This window comes from Acipenser ruthenus, chromosome 41 (genome assembly GCF_902713425.1).
Source record: "Acipenser ruthenus chromosome 41, fAciRut3.2 maternal haplotype, whole genome shotgun sequence".
Classification (NCBI taxonomy): domain Eukaryota; kingdom Metazoa; phylum Chordata; class Actinopteri; order Acipenseriformes; family Acipenseridae; genus Acipenser; species Acipenser ruthenus.
In genome coordinates, this window is record NC_081229.1 from 725,014 (window position 1) to 739,267 (window position 14,254).

Below are 14,254 nucleotides of genomic sequence, written 5' to 3' on the forward strand. Positions count from 1 at the left end.
AAAGTATCATATTATAAAATATCACATTATAAAATATAATATTATAAAATATCACATTACAGATAAGAGCAGTTATAAAGTACAATAAAAGTCAGATAAACCAAATAAGAGCAAACATAATGACAGTGAGTTTGACTAAGAGCAGTTACTTTGTAAATACTTGTGAACTGACACAGCATTACAATTATGAAGAGTTACCATCTTTTGCATGATCTTACCCTAACCCTAACCCTGCTATGTACATACACAGTAATTAGAGACTCTTAATGGAAAGTGTTACCTTGGATATTAATGACATGTTCAATGTTAAAACAAAAGGGGGTGTTGAAAACAGTTTTAAAATGATATCTGTTTGGCTAGATCTCTCCCATCAGTGTTTGAACTCGTAGCCACTTCACAGTGCAGATCCAGTAATCGCATCACTGATTGCAATGGCTTGAACATTCTCCCAAAGTGACGTGCTCACTGCCCAATCACCAGCCTGGCTTGCACTCAGGAGTCACCAATGAGGTTGAGGCACAGCGAGAGGGGCGGGAGTTTCACGCTGCTGATGACCGAAGTGTAACACATGTTGGTAATACAGAGAGTCTGTAGCTCTTCAAAGCCACAGCGTGCGTTCGGGTTTGGTGCAGACAGGATGAAGGGTAGGCTGATAGGATCGTAAACTGGGTGAGTTCAAACTCTCTTTTATTTCTAGACGGACACCACAGCAGTCTCCAGGCTACTCTTTTGTGCTTGAATCTTAATTGAACCCTTGTTCAGCTTGCTTTCTCATTCTTGGCTATGGGAGCTGAATTGTACTGGGTTATTTGTTCCATATTATAAAGAGTTTGTATAGTATACTCAGAGTTTCCCCTTGAATGTCAGTGCTGCTTTTAAAAAAAAAACTACAGTCAATTGTTCTGTGTGAGTCAGTCTCTTGGGCAACTCTTAACATGCTGTGTCTCAAATGACTGTGTATTTACATAGTAGTTACATAGTAAATGCATGTGTGTGCTTACACAGCATTACAATGCTATCATGCACAGTTACAGTGTACTTAACAGGCACATCTTTTTGCAGGATATATGTAAGTACGCAATTGTATCAGAAAGGGGTTAGAGTTAGGGTTAGGGGTAGAGTCATGTTTGGAGTTAGGGTTAGGGTTAGGGTTATATCATGCAAAAAGATTTACACAATAAGCGCATTGTAATTATGCATAATAACATTGTAATGATGTGGAAGCGCACCTGTATTGATTCAGTAACTGCTCTGTAAGTAATTGGAGACACTTCAAGGGAAGCGTCACCATTGCTTGCTGCTGAGGTTCTGTTGCAGTTGAAGAGAGTAGAGGAAGGACACATCTTTGAATGGGTCACACATGCTCTTTCAACCTGGATTGATAGACAGACTGGTGAATACATGCAGCCGGGCTGCTCACGGCTTAGCTTGGCTGTCACCAGGACAGGAACCCGTCTTGGAAAGTAAAACCGCAAACAAAGAAAAATAGAAAACCCCTCTTTGCATGAATGAATGATATCTGGGGTACCACTGCTCTTACGGGACGGGCGCTGCTCCTTAGAGTCGTTCATTTGAAGACGGGATGCCCCAAAGCCACCCCATTTGGTTATTAGCTGTTTATAACCAGCTTAATAACATGTTCATAACCAGCGGCTTTGGTTATCTGTTAATTGTCCCTGCGTAGCGGCTTGTGCAGAGATTCTCTGAACCATTACATCAGCTGTTCAAGTGCTTTTAAAGAGGCACCACTTTTTAATCGCACTTGCATCGCAGTCAACACTTGCTGCAGATTAGATTGCAGCATAAGCAGGGCTGCACTGAAAACATGCTTTCAAATACACTTGAACAGAATCTCGCTGTTGAGCGAACGGGCCTGGTGGGCACAGCTCGCTTTTCAATGATTCCTTCACAGAGCACTAGGACCTTGTTTTAATTGTATCACTAGAAAAAGTTTCATGAATAGAAAACTGTCTGTAATTATCAGGAAAGAATTTTAAACAGCGGTTCAGTTCAAACTTCATGGAAAACTTCAAACTCAATATATATATAGTAGATCAAATCTCTTTCATATTCCACTAGTATATAGTTAAATAAATGTATTTTTGCCATGGCTCCATATGAAGAATACACAATGTATAATATGCATTTTTCTCACATTTGCAAGGTAATATTTTTGGTGGTAGTTTGCGTCGGTCTCTATGCATTCAGATTCAGATATAGATGTATGTATGGGAAAATATTATAAAAACATTAAACTCATCTCAAACTTCACTGCATTTCTTCACAAGCCTATGAAATAAAAATAGATAAAAAAAATAGATGAAGTAAAAACTTTTATTGTGGTGTTTTTTGTGTTTTTTTGTGTTTTTGTTTTGTCGGTTCACGGCGGTTCACGATTATCGTTATTTTTAAAAATCTTTATAACTTTCTGAGCTGGGGGGGGGCTGGTAAAAATAGCTCTGTATGAAACAAAACGACACTGGAAAATTAAAAAAAAAAAACAGGATTTCACAGTATCAGTGTTGTAGATTGCACAGATTAGGCCGATTTGAACAGGAAACGACCACAATGTTGTTAAAGGTGTGGATGCCCTAGATACATTAAGAGAAAAAGATATTTCATGATGTGATTCATCTTTCCCATTCACAGCCAGGCCTGTGTCACAGAGTTTTCTGATTTTATTTCTCAATGCTGTATAGAAAGAAGGAGGTTCTGCACACTGGTACTGATGGGCTCAATGGCCTCCTCTCTCCCTCTCTCTCCCTCTCTCTCTCTCTCTCTCTCTCCCTCTCTCTCTCTCTCTGCTCTTCTTGTAGTACCAGTACGTTCTTACAAGTGAACAGCGAGAAGCAAGAAGAAACTGGCTTCTGACCGTCTTCTACCTCAAACTAGACTATTTAACCCATTCTTCAGATAATACACCCCTGCATTCGGTTCTGACAGGGAGGGATGTGTTTCTGGACTTGTGCACAGTAGGTTAAGAAGAGTCTTTGTTTGTTTTATTGAATTCTTTTTTTCTGCTGTGAGATGTCATTGGGTTGTTTTTTTTTTACAAGTCAGAACTAAAATGTCATGTCTTTTTAGCCGTGTGACTGGAGTTCAATGTATTTACAGACTCGTGTTTACATGTGTGATGTCACTTTAGTTTAGGAGTCCTTTTCTAAGTGTTACCGGAGGTGTTATTAACAAAATATAAGAGTTTCATATATTTAATGATGTAATACCGGTACTAGCTTTATTAGGTTGTTATGACATCTCTTATAAGGGCTGAATTGCCAAATCTGCAATAGTTAGGTTATGACATACTTAATAACACAGTTATAAGGTTACAGCAGACTTAATAACACAGTTATAAGCATTTCGTGTATAGTTTCTGATGTTTGTACGTTATGTTATTTTTCATGTATTAGCTATTACTAACATGTTTTATTTATTTATTGTTGTTAAGAATTAGTTATTTCATAGTAAACGATGCGAATGACAAAAAACACTGTGCTGATGACATTTTGGAGTGAAACTAGCTTTAACATCGCATTTCGGCGTGCCTTCAAAACGGTCCGGTTTCTTTGCAAGTTTCTAAGCCGTGTACAAATGTCTATTATATCTGTCTGTCTCATCGTTGGTCGGATCTCTTTTTTTTGTGCAAACTTTAACCAACGACACCAGCCTGTCTGCCCAGTTCTGCGGTGCTGTCTGGAGAAGACAGAAGTCGAAACGTTGCAGCTCATGATTAAAGCAGGGAGTGTTCAGTTTATATACAATTTTAATGACTGTCTCTACAAGGTCATACACACCGTTCTTATCACTGCCCACCTCTCTTGATTCTTGATGTCTCTGGAGAAAGGACTGGCCACCCGCTCACAAGAACTGTTCCCTATTGTTTAAGACATGACCATGGATGTTGTGCAGAAAAATCGTCTTACATTTTATCAACTTTAAAGCATTTTAAAAAAATACAAAGCGTCTTATATTCTTCAGCACCTTCTTAAAATTAATTTTATTTTATACAAAGCTTCCATGTACATGAATGTCTTCCTCATATATATATATATATATATATATATATATATATATATATTCTAAAATGCCCTGAACTTATATAATAATAAATTAGTATATATATATAGTATAAAGTTTAAAATATAAAATATACAAAATAATTTATTATTATATCATATTTGAAATTTGAATAAAGCGAAAAAAATTGCAAAAAGAAAAAATATTGTGTATCAAAAGGAGCAAAATCAAAAAGCAAAAGGTAATTTAGGTACAAAAAAATGTGAATAATTGATAAAATAAAAAATGTATCAGTTAGCTGCTTTATATATATATATATATATATATATATATATATATATATATATATATATATATATATATATATATATAGCAGCTAATTTAAATATTGTGAAATAAATAAGGCTTCCAGTCATTATAAAAAGTTTCCTGTACTGCATTTACTGTGTGATGTCTAACACTACATCGCTTCAGCATCTCATTCTTATTAATAAATCTGTTATTGTGGATTACATCCTTTGCAAGACTTTTGTAGCTGCATTGCTTATTTAAAAAAAAACCCTGCTGAACCTGCTTCTTTAGAAACAGAAAAATGGATTTGAATTTCTAACCTTTTCAGCAGCATCTGGTTCTCTTTAAACACAGAAGCAAATCCGAAAGCAAGCAGTCGTTCTCAAGTGCATGACAGGAGCGGAAATGTTTGCAGACTTGACTTGAAACTAAGAAACCAAGTGAAATAGTATGAAACGCGTCTGCTTTCTCAGAGCAGTCCCTGGTACTGATGTGTTATTGTCTGTTTTACACATCAGAATAATAAGAAACACTGACGGGCCCTCGTGTATAGTAAAGTACAGCACATGATTATTTTCACTGCTGTAACGCGTGCGGTGACTTGACTTGAGCTTCTGCAAGTTCATGTTTGAGTTTGAGAGTGAGGTTTTTGGGGTTTTTATTTTTTTCTTTTAAGTTGCCAATCCAGTCCACATATAATATTTCTGAGGAAAAGCTCAGTGTTGAGAACGCGTTGAATACCATAGAATGCAGGCCTGCATGCGCTCTGCTGTTTTGTTATCAACATTTAAATTTCATTTATACAAAATGTGTCTAAAATATGTCAAAGAAAAAAAAAAGGTTTGCAAATGAACATCTAGACAGATAGATAGACAGATAGATAGATAGATAGATAGATAGATAGATAGATAGATAGATAGATAGATAGATAGATAGATAGATAGATAGATAGATAGATAGATAGACAGGCAGATAGACAGACATGGATAAACTGGACACACTTTAATTGAGATCTGATGTATCTGGATCAAAGGGTTACCACCTTATTTTTCTTATTTAATTATTATTAGTAGTAGTAGTAGTAGTAGTAGTAGTTGTTTTAAGTGGTATTTTTGGTTTATTTATCGTTTGAAATACATTCATAAATCAGACATTACACAAGCGAAGCGGTTTTCTATGTTTGAAATACCAGGCTGTCTTTTCAAGGTCTAGATGAGAGATCTTTATGCTTGTGTCTTTTTTATGTTTTCTGGTTTGCTCCCCAGTCAAACGAATACAAGCTGAATTCCAGAAAAATCTGTGAGGAGTCTTATTTAACAGTGAATAGCAGGGTGTTACATCTTACATCCTCACAGCCAGTGTGATGCTTCATTTGATGTTAATTATAAAGTTCAGAAGATTTTATGTAGATCAGTTTATTATTCTAGTTGAATTTCTGTACAGTCATTAATTGTTGTTATTGTTAATATTACTAATGTCGCTTATAACATGTGTATAACACGTTATATATGTATATGTTATAAACATGTTATAAACGACACGGGTAATAATGGCGTCTGCTAAGGAATAATAATAATAATAATATAAACGGTTCAGAGGGGTTTTGTAATCCACAATAACAGATTTTTATGTTTCCCTCGTTCTAAAGCCAGGCAGTTCATTCCTATGAATGAATAATGCCTGTTCTGTTTGATCGAAATTAACCATTTGAATGCTGCAAAGCGTTCTGAAACCGAAACCTGGTCAGCCCTGCTGTTTGAAATCTCGTTTCCAGTAATATCCAGATGAGAATAGCGATTCAACCTTTTTGTTTGTTTGTTTGTTTGGTTGTTTTTAAACCTAACTTTCCTTCCCTACAACGGCTGTTTTGCAGTCGGCCCTGTACAGTCGAAACTGGTGACAATTTTAACACCTAGATTTTGGCTCATCAAAATGTAATTTTTAAATACCTGCAATACACCTTAAAAAGTATCAGGGTAGAGCTACTCAACCTTTTTCGTTAAAAGATACTGAGAAAGTGCCGTACAAAACACACACACACACACATACACACACACACACACACACACACACACACACACACACACACACACACACACACACACAGTGTGTGCAAATGTATTATAACCCCATTGCTTCTGTAGTTTTGATTTGTTGTGCGTATAAAATCAAACCACCGTAACTGGAAATCTTAGAAAATAGGCAAATTAATGATTGCCTAATTTAATTAACGACTTTATGCAATTGATTTAAAATAGTAAGAGAAAAGGGAACATGTGGCCACACACGGTAAAATGCGTGAGGCGTTTTAGAAGTTGTTTAAGACGCCTGATTAAAGCACAAAGTGGTCTAACATTTTCACACACCAGTGCCTATCGTTTCTGCATCACTGATTACTGACTGAAAATTGAGGTTCTCACACTGAGAGGTTTTCATGCAGGGTGCAGTTATCCGCATCTTGAGAGGATGCAAAATAACATGCATTGGAGTGTTCAGAAATCTTCTGGTTTTATCCGCATCTTGAGAGGATTCAAAATAACATGCATTGGAGTGTTCAGAAATCTTCTGGTTTTATCCGCATCTTGAGAGGATTCAAAATAACATGCATTGGAGTGTTCAGAAATCTTCTGGTTTTATCCGCATCTTGAGAGGATGCAAAATAACATGCATTGGAGTGTTCAGAAATCTTCTGGTTTTTTTAATAGATGAATTAAAACACACTTTTAAAAAGTCATTATTTCATCATCAACAACCGCATCATTTTCAGTCTCACAAAATGACTCTAAGTGAACACCCTGCCGACAGAGCACTTTTGAATTTACTAATCCGAAATGGTTTAAACGTTGATTTTGACGTGGCTGCCTCATGGTGCCTTAATCCGAACGGCAGATACTATATGAACTATGCTGAAATATTAGAGAGCGGTGAAGGGAAGGGAATGGGCTGCTTAGTCATGCTGTTGAGGCAGAATCACTGGGATCCTTTAAAAACTGAGACCAATTAGCTGCTCGGAACCGGACGAGCTGAGATGGGCCGAACTGCCTCCTCTTGTTTGTAGACTTTCTTATGTTCTTTAAAAAAATATACCTATAGTTTTCCTTCAGTAAGTCACCAGCGTTTCTATCACAAACTATAAGGAGCTAAGCAGACAAACGCTTCATCTAGTTCCTCCTTCCATGCACCGCGTTGCATCGGATCGCCTCAGTGCTTTGAAACCTGCCTATAATGATTTTAGACACGACAGGGTTGCGAATGACGCAAGTAACAAGAAAAACAAGCGCGGAAAAGGTAGATAAGATTTCAATAAGAAAGTTCGGAAAGAAAAGAAGAAAGAAAGGCGTAAGAAGTTGCGAGTTGCGCGTTGTAGCTGTGGGCGTGTTTTCTGGTAAGGTGCGGTTGTTTTGGTTATTTCTCACGGTGTGTTTGGTGTTAACTCTGCGCCATTGATTGCTGATCTCCTAAGTTTATTTTTGCAGCGTTTTTGGCAGCAATGAAAAGTGAGCTACATGCGTGCGCTGACTGAAAGTGCAACTAGATTGGAGTAGGTCCAGACTCCGGGTGGTGCAGTGTAACAAGGTAAAAACATTGCAAAGTGCGGCAACGCGTAGCTAAGCACAGTCAAGCATTGTGCGTCACTGGAAACTGTGATAAAACGTGAAAAGCTGGTTAACCGGAGAAAACGTGAAATGGCTAAACTGTGATGCAAATGTATACGGTGGTAAACTTGTATCGAGTGTAATATCACTGAAAAAAAAACACAAGCGGCTGCCTGTTCTTATTAAATTTCAAGCCTGCTTCTTAACCGACTTCAATGGAGCGATAAACGCCACCTCATAACATATCGACCGCTCGCTCAGATGACATGTCATCGCGAAATTAAACGCCTCTTCCTCCGACGCATTTGGAACGAGCTCACGTCAAACGAATTAGCAACAGAGTCGTCTGATCTCAGCGAGCCTGCAAGAGAAAAACAAAGCATGTCTCATTTCTGGAGCGTACCATCCCTCCATAACACATCATTACCAATATCTGCATTTTCATTTCTGGATATTAGTGTACATCAGTGTTTGGGTATCACTTAAAAATAACGGCCGCAAAGGCATGATGCTCAATCCTGACTGAATACCAAACACCAGAATATCTTCTGCACTGCCACTGAACTCTGAAGTCATTCATTTTGAATTCAGAGCCTGTTAATCCATGCAGATTTAATTACCCCTGTTCATTCCATGCTGCTTTGTAACAAATGTATAAGGAATCCATTTGTGTGAATGAACACGTCTCACAGTACCCTGGTGGGCTAGTAAGAGGGTATGAATTAGTGAAGAATAAACAGTGAGGTCATTAGGAACGGAGGGAGAGGAAAGGGGAAGCTTAATGTTTTTAGATCACGATGAATTAACAGGGCTGAATCTGAAATGAATGACTTCAGAACTCAGAGGAAGTGCAGAAGAGATTCAATTTAAATAGATTTCAGTTGCTCTTGGTTGTAAAGCAGACCACAGAAAATGCCTACAGATAGCTCATCTGAAAATCTTAACTATTGCATTTTCAGTTCAGATTTTGTTTAGCTTTCTCGTACTTTTGTCTCAGCATATTTCCTCCCCTTATCTCTCAAGTGCTGCTTCTGTGGGTGTATGAAACGTAGCAGACAGTCATTTAAATAACAGTATAATGGCAACTTGCTGTATATGCGAACGCATGGTGGCGGTTTTTGCCAAATTGAAGTTCTGAATCTTAATAAAAATGAATTAACCTGACGGCGTGATTCTCAGTGATTTTTTCTTTGCATAATATTCTCATGTGTTGCTGTTTATAAAAAGTGCAGGATTGGCAGTAGCCCGTGCCTCAAACCTGCCATAGAAAAGAAAGAGCACCCTTTCTCTTAGGGGGTGAGGGGTGGAGGGAGCAGTGCAGTCTCCATGCTTTATTTGTCTGTAGGGGATCAGTCTTTCTCTTAGAGGGCAAGGGAGCAGTTCAGTTTCCCAGGACTGGAAGGACCACCCTTTATCTAAGGTCACTGGTCTGGCTTGAGAAGACAGGGAAGAATCGTGTAGCAATCAGTTATCCAATTCAGCCTGACCACATCCTCACAAGGTTCATTTTTTCCCCCTAAACAGGGAATTTTAATCCTATCTCCACCAAAGAAGTGATTTGCCTTGCTTATCAATAGGAATATGACAGAATTCTGTTTCACCTCACGTTTTACATAGCATTTTGATGCAGAGGGGTAGGGTTTGAATTGAGACACAGCCTTGGGAGAGTCTTGGCAAAGAATCCTGCAGAGCAGTCGAATGATAACTTTCCCCAAAAAACCATCTGTTTCGCAGATTGAATGGAGACAGCTGATGCAATCCTAGAGTCTGGACGCGACCCTCTTTGCTTGTGCAGTGAGAAGAACTCTGGGCGTCCGTCGGCATGGGGACGGTGAGGCTCCAGAACCCCCAGCATTCCGCCTGCCTGCTGCGGCGAGCCAACGAGATGCGTCTGTCCGGCACGCTGTGCGACGCCGTCATCGTGGTGGAGAGCCGAGCCTTCCAGGCGCACAGCTTAGTCCTGGCCTGTACCAGCAAGCACCTGGAGGCCCTTCTGAAGGATCAGGGCCACCGCTGCACCTTGGACTTCCTCTCCTGGAGGACCTTCCAGCAGATCCTGGACTACGCCTACACAGAAGCCCTTGAGGCCCGCGTGGAAGATCTCCAGAGCCTCATGGAGGCTGCAGAGCGGCTGCAGATGGAGCAGCTGGGCAGACAGTGCCTCTTTCTCCTGGCCACCCAGAACACCCCCCAGCCCCCCATGCCCTCCGAGCCTTGCTTGTTGAGGATTCGGGAGGCTGCCAGGAAAGAGAGTGAGTCTCTGTCCCCGCCAGTGACTCCCCCGGAGACCAGCCCCAAGAGATCGCCGATCGACGGCCACGCCTTCCCTTCCACCCTCCGCCAGGAACCCGGAACCCCAGGAACGCAGCCCAGGAGACCCCAGAGCATCCGGCGGTCGAGCCTGGAGGAGGAGCCTCATTCAACCTCCAAAGAAGGACAGTTGATGCCTCCCCGGGGCAGCGTCATTGCCACGGCTCACCGGGTTCCCACGGACTCCAAAAAGACGAGCCCCTGGACTACCCACGGCATGGCTTTGGCCAACGGGGAACTGGTGGCCATCAGTTCCCACCCATCTCTCTACCCGGCTCACCTGCTCAGCTACCAGATGCAAGGCTTGCCCAGGGCAGCTCCTCCTATGTTCCCCATGATCGCCCACTCCCAGCTGAGGATCGGAGCTCCAGTGGCGGGGTTCAGCAGCTTCAGCCCCTTCAGGAACGGCTTCCTCCAGAGCGGGCAGGAACCGGGTGCAGCGGTCAAGCAGAGCACGCTGGACAAGAGATCTGGTGTCGGTGCAGCTTTACTGGGGAGCATTCAAGAGGACCAAGACAGGTAAGTCATACCTTTATTTTTGCAGTGGTTTAACTTATAATTCTCCCTGCAAGTAGGTTGTTAACTGCAAGTTTTAGTCTCTTAGTGGAAGGGTAAGCCAATGGACTCGCTTTCGATTACAGAAATAAACAGAAAAAAACAAAATTCTAGGCAAAAAGGCATGGCCCGTCAAGACCTTTAGGAGTTATGACAATCACCGAGGCTAAAACTATCTCCATGAGCAGGACAGAGAGTAGGCTGCAGTCCTCCTCAAGTCCCAAGCTGATACTGAGAAGCTGTCTCCCAATCATTTATCCAATTTAGCCTGACCGCATCCTCACGAGGTTTTTGTCCAGGAATAGGGAATGTTAATCCTATCCCTACCAAAGAGGTGATTATTATTATTATTATTATTATTATTATTATTATTATTATTATTATTATTATTATTATTATTATTATTAATAAACAGGGCCATCAAATTCACTTTTACTTTACTCGTGGAAAACTCCACGTCATTTTATATATGATATACATTTTGTTTACATTTGTATTATCCTTGTATTACAACAAATTATTATTTGATAAATATTGTATATGACATCCTTTATGACACCTTTACAGATACACTATTCATTATTTAGTCTATAAACTACAGTGTATGTTATGGGGTATCACATTTATCGTGGGGTTCCGAGTTCCACTCTGGGGTCTTTTGCTCCTCACAGCCCCACATTAAAAGCCCCTCCCGAGACTGCAAAGTTAAAGTGAAGAAGGTTTCATACTAATTCTATCAGCCTGTGACCAAGGGTGAGTCAGTCTGGAGCCCGGAATGGGGCTCATTGCTGCTCTCATTATTGCTCAGCCCTGTGCTTATCCATAGCGAAGGAGAGGCGATTATACATCAAACTGCAACTTCCATGAGCGATTTCATTGTTACTTCAAAGGTGCTATGACAGGGTGCTAAGCCTGGCAGGATTCCCATTGTGTCTGACACAGTGAAGGAGTGTCCCTCATTTGCCTAGGTGACACAGACAGCTCTCTGACTAACAGGAGTGCTCCATCCATGTGTACTTTCCACTAGTGAAACATTCCCCTTTACTGTACAGCTCTGGCCCAAAGTTTTGCATCACCCTATTTAATTAACTCACTTTGCTTCATAAAGTCAAATGAAACTGGCTGAATAATGTTACCTTAACATATCGAATTACATATATAGTTTTCCATGAATGAAAAACTGACAAAATGTGACATTTCAAAATGTAACATGAAATACTACTGTACTACTATTAATGGCTTCCGGTACGCCTTTTTTGCAATATATATTTGTAGTTTATTTGATTACAAGATGTTAAATAAAAGAAATTCTGTTCATATAGTATTTTTTTTTAAAACTATGTCTCAATACTAAAACTTTTGGCCAGAGCTGTAGAGAAGTAACTGGGGACTCTCCCTGCGGTCCCCCACACCCACGAGTCAGCGTACATCAAAGACACCCAGAAGATGCAGCCCTCTGCCTATTAAAACACTTTCCACACTGTTATTCTTAGACGACTTCTAATGAAAACGACGACACACAGAAAACACCCAGGCTGCTGACAGAACTATCCTCAATCACATTTTCCCCCTGGAATCCACGTTCTGAGGAACTGCCTCCAGCCCCCGGCGATCCGGAAACACAGGAAAGCTACATCGATCGCAAAAGAAAAGGTCATATTCAAATGGGTTGATTCACCTCGCGTCTCACGGTGTCAGCAACTTGAGTTCAAGGGAATGCTAAAATTAATCTGCTTGAGGCGTGACTCTTCAGTGTGACCTTATTAATATTGCAGTCACACAAACACGCGTGCAAATGATTTTACTGTAAACCAAAAACGTTTGATAAGCACAGTAGAGATTGAAGCAGTGATTGCATGCAGTTGTAAGTTTGGTGTCGATCTCTCTCTCTCTCTCTCTCTCTCTCTCTCTCTCTCTCATTAACCATCGAATTATTAGATGTCCATCCGCTCTTCAAATACATGTTGAAGATTTTAACGAGCAAGCTGTTTGACGTTATCCATTTGCTATCCATTCAATACAGCTGGGTGGACGAATGTTTTGCCAAAGTGATTGTCAAAACACGCTTTGTGGGTTCAAATGAATAACGCTTGCATGCAAAAAAATAATATTTAGCACACTGCAGATGAACGCGCTAGAGCCCAAATGCTGCTCTGCTTGACTCGGTCTCTTCTAGTTTCAATAACACAGATGAAGGCACTAGAGCCCAAACACAAGTCTGCTTGACTCAGTCTCTTCTAGGTTCAATCACACTGATGAAGGCACTAGAGCCCAAACGCTGGTCTGCTTGACTCGGTCTCTTCTAGTTTCAATCACACTGATGAAGGCACTAGAGCCCAAACGCTGGTCTGCTTGACTCGGTCTCTTCCAGTTTCAATAACACTGATGAAGGCACTAGAGCCCATAATGTTCGCCCGCTTGCCTTAGTTTCTTCTAGTTTCAACTTACAAAACCAAAAGAAGGCTTTGCCTGAAAGGTTTTGACTTAGTTTCTTACAGCTTTAGAAACTACATAACGCAGATCGTAGATACGGTCTGTGTGAAATTTCTGCCCTTTTTGTTGAGCGGACGGTCTGGTGAACAAACAGACAGTGTAGCGTTTGCTGTGGGTTCATCAGAGGCACCCATCTCACCCCACGCCCTTCATACTGCAGAGAGGATGAAGACACTACCCGCTTCTGAAAGAGGAACAGCGCTTGATCAGTGTTCTGTAAACCTGCGGTCTGTCATTTCCTGAGCTAGGACTTTGTGTTTTAAGCAGGGCAGGGGAGGGGGGGAAGTGGTACAAAGGATATCTCAGGCATAAACCCAGCTATTGGATGGAAAAGTGTCACCCCACCCCCACGCCCCCATCCCCAGCCCCACTGAAACCACACAGCGCTTCCCCCACAAGCGGTTCACAGGGCTGGGGCCGCTTCCTCTCAATTCTCCTACTGCTTCTCCACATTTTATCCAATTTGGGTTGCCAACTTGCAATACAAGCTGCCCTCCCCACCGCACACTTACAGTGTGGTAAACTTTGGTAAGTGTCTCTAATGACTGTGTATTTACATAGTAATTACTTAGTAAATGCAGGTGTGCTCACACACCATTACAATGTTAGTATGCACGGTTACAATGCACTTCATGTGAAAATCTTTTTGCATGATATAGGTAAGTACACAATTGTATCAGAAAAGGGTTTGGGTTATATCATGCAAAAAGATTGACACATTAAATACATTGTAACTATGCATACTGACATTGTAACGATGTGTATTTACAAAGTAACTACGATGTGCATGCACAGTAGATCCAGACACTCAATGTAAAGTGTCAGCACCTAGTTTTATTGCATTGCGAGACAGAAGCGGTGCTCAGAACACGTTCCTGTTGTGGCGGGAGGCTCGAGGGTGAATGATGTCACTTCCTGTGATGCTGTGAGGATGTGGGGTTCAGGGACACTGGTTCTCAGAAATCCTCTTCAGGTGTAATTGACAGACAGCT

General features: G+C 40.8%; 1 protein-coding gene across 1 annotated transcript in view; it reads left to right on the forward strand.

Moving 5' to 3' along the window:
• The first annotated feature begins 577 nt into the window (after positions 1 to 577).
• LOC117971977 (zinc finger and BTB domain-containing protein 16-like) overlaps positions 578 to 14,254 on the forward strand; it is a 22,646-nt gene continuing 8,969 nt past the window's right edge. Inside the window, exons 1-3 of the mRNA XM_059011183.1 lie at positions 578 to 669; positions 2,817 to 2,972; positions 9,639 to 10,733. Coding sequence (XP_058867166.1) covers positions 9,727 to 10,733 — 1,007 coding nt within the window. The 5' untranslated portion in view covers positions 578 to 669; positions 2,817 to 2,972; positions 9,639 to 9,726. The remainder of the gene's footprint in view (positions 670 to 2,816; positions 2,973 to 9,638; positions 10,734 to 14,254) is intronic.